Source organism: Daucus carota, chromosome 7 (assembly GCF_001625215.2).
Source record: "Daucus carota subsp. sativus chromosome 7, DH1 v3.0, whole genome shotgun sequence".
Classification (NCBI taxonomy): domain Eukaryota; kingdom Viridiplantae; phylum Streptophyta; class Magnoliopsida; order Apiales; family Apiaceae; genus Daucus; species Daucus carota.
The window spans coordinates 36136553-36144342 of NC_030387.2; the positions used below are offsets into that span (position 1 = coordinate 36136553).

General features: G+C 36.2%; 1 protein-coding gene across 1 annotated transcript; it reads left to right on the plus strand.

The window, feature by feature from the left end:
- The first annotated feature begins 293 nt into the window (after positions 1–293).
- Positions 294–7261, plus strand: LOC108195945 (aspartic proteinase 36). The gene is made up of 12 exons (XM_017362970.2): positions 294–718; positions 805–925; positions 1382–1809; positions 1917–2073; positions 3616–3698; positions 3791–3887; positions 4023–4095; positions 4222–4428; positions 5431–5555; positions 5731–5832; positions 5916–6013; positions 6823–7261. The coding sequence occupies exons 1-12, from the start codon at positions 441–443 to the stop codon at positions 6992–6994; spliced, it is 1941 nt and encodes a 646-aa protein (XP_017218459.1). The 5' UTR covers positions 294–440; the 3' UTR covers positions 6995–7261.
- The last annotated feature ends 529 nt before the right edge of the window (positions 7262–7790 follow it).

Genomic DNA, 7790 nt, shown 5'->3' on the forward strand with positions numbered 1-7790 from the left:
TAATTTGGCTAAAATCTTAGATTTATTAAAAAAATCCATAAATTTATGATGAATTCTGAATTCATTAATTGGTTTGCTCTGTTTTTCAATTTTTCCTATTAGTTGTGTTGACTTTAATTTTAATATTTTTTTTTGGTGGCATGTCACGAACATTTACCTAGTTTTTTTTTTTTTTTTGACAAAAAACAATTCCAAAGAAACTGCGAAAATGCTTATTTCTGAAGTTTACGATACGTAGAAATAATATTCAACACTCAATACAAAACTGAAATCTAAAAATACAAGAAAAGTGAATACTGTAAAATCTGAGAGCACAACAGCTTAACTGCAACCAACAGCACCAACAAACAAACAACCCACTGGGAAACTCTGTTCTCTAATCGCTGACTTGATTCACACCTCGATCTTCTCAATCTCCGATCAGATCGCCGGCGAGGCCAATGGATTGGCCACGCAGCTTCGCCGCCACTCTCGCCGTCCTCATCTCCGTCGCGATCTTCCCGCCGCCTGATCTCGCTCTCTCCACCACCAAATTCATCCTCCGCAACAACACCACCAATCGGCACACTATGTTTATTCCTCTCTCTCTATCTCCCCCCAACTCTTCTCTCTCCTCCTCCGCATCCACCGCCGTCAAGTCACGCCGGCATCTCCAGAAATCGGAGTCTCCGCACCCGAATGCTCGAATGCCTCTCCACGACGATCTCCTCCGCAACGGGTAAATTTCTCATTGTACAATTCACAGTTGTTAATTAGCAATTTGAAATTGAATAATTGATTTAATTGAAATTGATGACTTGTTAGGTATTACACTACTCGGCTTTTGATTGGGAGTCCGCCGCAGAAATTCGCGCTTATAGTCGATACTGGTAGTACGGTTACTTATGTGCCTTGCTCTACTTGTGAACAGTGTGGCAAACATCAGGTTGATTTTGCTTCTCCTTTTTTCGTGGTTTTTGACTAAATTTGATCAGTTCAGCTGCTTTTATCGAGTTTGTTTAAATAGATTGATGATTGTCTAGAGCTAATTTAGATATAATTTACTAATTGGATATTTGTGAAATTTGTTTCCTTTTGTACTTTTTCATGAAACCTTATGCATAACGTGGTTCAGCAATGTTACTGTTTCCCGCTTGTTTTGTTTTTCATCTGACTAAAGTATTAGCCATTTATGCTCTTTCCGAGACCAAAATCCTAAGCAAAGATATGGATCATACCTTGGCCCAAGCAGAAAGACATCTGATGTAGAAGTTGTGTCGGTAAAAGGGTTTGACTTGTAGGCGTTTAAGATTTAGTTGCTATCCCTTGACTTGAATTCTGGTTGAAACGAAATCTGTGTTATTTTAAATTTTTGGCAAACTGAGAATTCTATTGTTGGCAGGATCCAACATTCCAACCAGACTTGTCAAGTACCTACAAACCTGTAAAATGTAATATTGACTGTCAGTGTGATACTGACAAAGGGCAGTGTATATACGAGAGACAATATGCTGAAATGAGTTCTAGCAGTGGAGTCCTTGGCAATGATGTCATATCTTTTGGTGATCAAAGTGAGCTTAAACCACAACGTGCAAACTTTGGTTGTGAAAATCTGGAAACTGGTGACCTGTATAGTCAACATGCTGATGGCATAATGGGTCTAGGCCGTGGAGATCTTAGTATAGTTGATCAGCTTGTTGATAAAGGTGTAATAAGTGATTCATTTTCCTTATGTTATGGTGGTATGGATGTTGGTGGTGGTGCAATGGTTCTTGGTGGAATTTCATCTCCTGCTGATATGGTCTTTACACATTCAAACCCTGTTCGAAGGTACGTATTAGAAGTATCATTCTGATGCCTATAAAGCAGTATATGCCTCTTTGACATATACATTTTATACATCTCACGCATTTACTTTAGTCTCGGGATCAAAACAGTCCATATTACAATATTGAGCTGAGGGAGTTGCACGTTGCTGGGAAGCGTCTATCTTTGAGTCCTGCTGTTTTTGATGGTAAACATGGATCTGTCTTGGATAGCGGGACTACGTATGCTTACCTTCCAGAAGCAGCTTTTTTGGCATTTAAGGAAGCTGTATGTTTCTGTTTCTTGATATCTTGTGCTCAATATTTTACTTAAATGATGCTTTTAATTCTTGTGCAACACAAATGTCCCTGGACTTGTCCTCATCTAGTTAATTCATTGTGTTTATGATCAAATTAAGATAATACATAGCATTTGTTTGATGACAAAGTTAGAGTATGCAGACTATTAATTTGATAGGTTAATATGTATTAATTTTGTACAAGCACAGAAGATTTTATCTTCGCAATGTTACTGTAACAGAAGGCTATCTTGTTATCAAAGTGTAACTGGCAGAATTTAGTAATTTTTACTATGAAGCAGATAGGATTCCTTAACACATGTAATAGCCTTTACCCTGAATTGGAAGAACACGATATACTTACTAATGACATGTTCATGAAACAGAAGGGGGTTTGTTGGCTTTTTTTGAAGCGAATATTGTGTTAGAAAAAAAGATGCATTAGGTCAGTGTCAATTCATCTCCTTTCCCATATAATTCAAAATTCGTATGAGAGACATTGTTTTTTCTCCTTTCTATCTACCTCAAATGTAAGGTTGCAAAAGGGGATGTGGTTGGTACCTTGACGATTTTTAGCAGTCTGTGCCTAACTTTTCCTAATGTTCATCCTCTAGCTTCTCAATCTCTCTCCACACTTCTAGCTTGTCACAGTTTTTTGTTTGATGCCAGACAACTATTTTGATTTCATGGATCGGGGATACTCTCATAAAGGCTTCTTTGACATATAGATCCATTTTAAATATCGTCGCCCGTCGGTGACTTAGTATACATAGTAGAGGGCTGATTTTGCAATACGGAATGTGGTATTTGTCTAGGTGTTGGATCTAGTGAATCTTATTTCAGACAGATGCACTCTACTGATAAGTGGTTACAATCTATATATGAACATGATTATTACTTTTCTAGGCACACAAGTCGGCAATATATGCGGACTTTACAGCTTTCGTAAATCATGCTAGGCTCTAGTGAATTAGTTTTCCAGCAAGATGTGAACCTGATTCTAATAAAACCAAGTTCTTGAAAGTGTATATTATTGCATATACAAGATTTTTGACTGTTTAGCACATCAGCATGAACAAAGTGGTTTGTGTTGGGCTGATTAACATTTAGTGTATTGATTATCTCCCACGCTAATTTATGTCTATGTAGACACAATATATGTCTGTGTGTGTGTGTACGTATGTATGTATTTAGATTGTATACGATACCGTTAAAGGATATATGTAATATCATTAAAGCCCCATCTGTAGAGCACAATTAGATAGATAAAAGAGATTCGAGGAACTTGACTTCTTTTTTTCTTTACCTTTTTTTTTTTTTTTTTTTTATCTATGCATGAAAACCTCCTAGGTAAACTGGTTTTGAGCATCCAAATTGCAGTAGGAAAAATAACTTGTGGATTTTGTTTTGGGCTTGATAAAATCTCTCTAATTACAAGCTGAAAGAGGCAAAGTACAAGACAGTAATATACTGCTATCAGTTTAACTTCATACATTACTTGTTTACTCATTTTATTTTATATCACTATGCAGATTGTAAATGAGCTTCATTCCTTGAAGCAGATTCGTGGTCCTGATCCAAACTATAATGACATTTGCTTCTCTGGTGCTGGAAGGTAATGTCGATACCAATTGGAAAAGCTCTCATTGTCATAGTTTTTGATTATTTAGTTTTTTTTGGGTTATTATGTAAATTTGGTTTCTTCAGTGATGTTGCAGAACTCTCTAAAGCTTTTCCAACTGTAGATATGGTGTTTGAAAATAAACAGAAGTTTAGGCTTGCTCCTGAAAACTATTTGTTTCGGGTAAGTACCTGCAAGAGAATATTAAAATTAATCACTATGTTTTTAGACTTTTCCATCTTGAAATTTTATATAATATGTTGGTAATGGTGCTTTTTCTAGAAATCAATGAATGACTATCACCTAATGTCTATGTAGCATTCCAAGGTACGTGGTGCATATTGCCTGGGGGTATTTCAAAATGGAAAGGATCCAACGACTCTCTTGGGAGGTATCTTATGCTCTGCTTAATATTTCATGAACTTACATCAGTTGTTACCCCTTCTGTCCATGTGTAAAGACGTGTGAACTCCGCAAAGTTGTTTATGTTGGTCTTCTTAATATTTTTTGATGTTAGGAATTGTTGTGCGCAATACTTTTGTAACTTATGATCGCGAGCATGAGAAGATCGGCTTCTGGAAAACCAATTGTTCTGAATTATGGGAAAGACTTAATGTTACTGGTGCTCCTCCACCAGAACCTTCAGCTGGTAAAAGACCAAATTCTACTACAATAGTGCCACCTGCAATGGCTCCTACTGTACCTCCACATGACGTTTTTCCAGGTAAAACAACCTTCTAAGTTATAGCTTCCTTGTGCTAGCATATCTATTGAATACATTATCTAGGTGAAAGGTGGCGCGTATGTCATGCAGGTTGGTTAATTACCTGATATAAATTTGCAGTATTTAACAACTTTATACCATTTTGCCGAAACAAGTAGCATTTCTTTACATTCTAAATTACAATTTAATCATAGAGTAGCCTGAGTACATCTTGCATGCACCCTTCCTTTTCTTAACTGACTAGCTTTGGTGAAACCTTATGGTTTTAGTAGAAGTTGCAGAATTTATCCTTTTCTTTTGTTACTTTCCTCACTTATACTATTGGACCACTGTAACAATCCCACTTGGGGCCATCTCACCAAGTCGCAGCAAACAAAAAATTGAATTGAGGATTCCAGAATTTTGGAATATTGGGGGATGGAGTCCTAAGCCTCACTAGTACCATATTGGATGTCCTGACCCTTCAAAAAGCTTAGCTATAAGTAGAAGTCACGAATGGATCTTGTACTATTAACAAGTGTGACATATTTGTGAGTTCCTTACTTCCTTATGCAGCCCATTCATTGTAGTTTTAGTAGCACTAATTTCTCTTGTAAACTCTATGCATTAGTTTAACTGGAAGTAGAGACCAGTGAGTAATAGGGATTTAAAAGCTTGAGTTATAACTATATGTGCTTTTAGATTTGATGTTATATACTTATACGAATTACACATAGAATGTGAGAATGGACAGTGATGTATTGATTGATTTAAGAAAGATTCAATTAATGTGAAGACCTATAGCAAGTCAATCATGTTGTGTTTTTACTTGATATTGTATTTTCAGGTTACGGTATGTTCTCCGTGAATGCTTTTTCTGTTAACATATAAACTAATCAAGCCTAACTGCAGCTTTCTTATGTTGATTTACAGTTATGAGGATAATAATTTTATCAAGAAACTGTTTTTTTGTCTAAAATTAAGCTGCCTCTGATGGTATCTATTGTATAATACTACATGCAGGAGAACAAAAAGTTGGTCGGATAACATTTTATATGTCACTGAATGTTACATATTTAAATCTCAAGCCTCACATCAAAGAGCTTACTGATATCATGAATAAGGAGTTGGATTCAAATGTTTCACAGGTATACCCTAAATTTGGATTGCAATCTATGGTGTTAAAATGTGAGAGGATGATTTGCATGTTTTGTCCTGCTAATTGCCATGTAAACTATATATGTTTTTAAATGAATGATTTCGTAATTATTGTTATCATTTAAATTTTCAATATCGAGTAACCAGTGGAGTGATGGTTTCCAGGTGCAAGTAATTAGTTTCGTATCTGAAGGAAATAATTCCCTTATAAGATGGGCCATTTTCCCTGCCAGATCTGCTAGCTACTTCTCTAATGCAACTGCTATGGTGGGTTAGATATTTATAGTATTGTAAGAAGATTTTCATATACTGTTAGCACTGTTTTTATATTAGTTTAAATGAATCGACAGGTCATAATATCTAAGTTATCTGAGCATCGTTTAAATCTTCCTCAAAACTTTGGAAGTTATCGATTTTCCAGATGGAGTACTGACCCCCCTACAAAATGGTAATTTACTGTTTATTAAATTAAATTTTTGCAAAGATCGTACAGTTGTGTAAGGTTCATTTTGTTTTACTTTGTGCACTCCATTCTTTAATTAATACTTATCCTTTTAAACATAGATTTACATTAATTAGTAACGCAGCAGTCGCATGACAGTTCTCAATCTAGTTAAGTTGCAAGTCATATCAACATCGTGCCAATTATATACTGCAAGAAGGCAGCTTTCTAAATTTAAAATAAAGCACTATTCATAAGAGAATCGAGAAAAGGGAAAATGTTTCGTCAGTATCAAAATTAGAAAATGTTATTTTGTTGCCGTCTCTGCTTTTGCTTGGGGAGAGTGGACATGGCAGTGTCATTGGCGGGGCATGTAAACATTGAATGTCAGCCTTACTTTTTCCCACTTTCCATCTTGTAATATTTACAACAATTGATTTCTGCACCAAATGTCCCACACTCAAATCACTTGCTAGCTATTAATGAGTTGACTCCAGAGAGATCACAATGTATATTGTTTTGCTCCAAGCTGCAGATGTTAACTTCTGTATATAAACTACTTTTTGGCAGTAATTTATGAAAGTATCTGGTTTTTCTTCATGTGCTCAAACAAACTCTATGAAATCTTTGATAACTAGCCTTCTGTCATGCTTGCTGTTGATTAGTTCCCTACTTGGTCACGGTCTTCCGCTTGTGGCATCTGCTTCAAACGTTATTGTTGAAATTTTAATATATATCGTCCCTATGTATGCTTAATGAATTTGTCTGTAATCTGGTTCCGTCTATATAATGAGTTTATTGTGTGGTATGCACAGGATGTGGTTGCAGCAACATAACATTGCAGTGGTTGTAGCTATTATAGTCACCTTAGCTCTTTCTTTAGTAGCTTTTGCAACATGGTTTATCTGGCGGCGTAGGCTACAAACAGCGAATGTGTACAAGCCTGTTGGTGCTTCTGTGCCAGAACAAGAGCTTCAGCCGTTGTAAACTATGAACTTGTATGAGGCCAAAAGATACATGGGAAAAGCATTGACTACTGACCTGACGACCAAGTGCAACAAATACTGAGTTGCACAAAAAGATCATACAATGGAACTACGGAGGCTGGATTTATTATTCAAATATTTGGTTGAATTTGAATATAATTGTAATTTGTAAAGGAACGTCTCAACTCTCACATCACATAGATGAATTTTGTAAGATACTAGTAATGAAATTAAAAAGACTGACCAACGCGGCCAGACATTTTTTACATGTCTTTGAATACTTGTACATACATTATCAAGGTCGAAATCTGATGATTTAACGCCCCCTGAATGCTACACAGTACACAATATAATTCATACCCTCGCGGCCTCGCTTCTCTGGCGGCGTCCATGTCCTTTAACTTCATAAGTTCTCTATGGATTGTGTCGTCTTCATTTCTTGCTTGCTTCTATGGCGGCGTCCATGTCCTTTAACTTCATAAGTTCTCTATCGATTGTGTCGTCCATGTCCTTTAACTTCATAAGTTCTCTATCGATTGTGTCGTCTTCATTTCTTGCTTGTAATATCTAGAACAACACGTTTCATTCCGATGTCCGTACTTGCTTCTACTAAACATGAGTTACAAAATGACAAAAGGTTAAAAAAATATAATGTGAATAGACAGGACACCGATTTGAGAATATAATGTGGATACAGTACACCGATTCGAGAGATGTTAGGCGGGTATGATCGTATTGAATATAATTTGATCTGATCTGATAAGAATAAGACATGTTCGGCGGGTATGGATCGTAAC

What these genes read in the sequence shown, in the direction of transcription:
- LOC108195945 (XM_017362970.2), top strand. Translation starts at nt 441, where the DNA reads ATGGATTGGCCACGCAGCTTCGCCGCCACTCTCGCCGTCCTCATCTCC. An exon ending in TCCAACGACTCTCTTGGGAG is followed by an intron (nt 4,096 to 4,221) that starts GTATCTTATGCT and finishes TTTTGATGTTAG; the next exon opens with GAATTGTTGTGCGCAATACT. An exon ending in TCTCTAATGCAACTGCTATG is followed by an intron (nt 5,833 to 5,915) that starts GTGGGTTAGATA and finishes ATGAATCGACAG; the next exon opens with GTCATAATATCTAAGTTATC.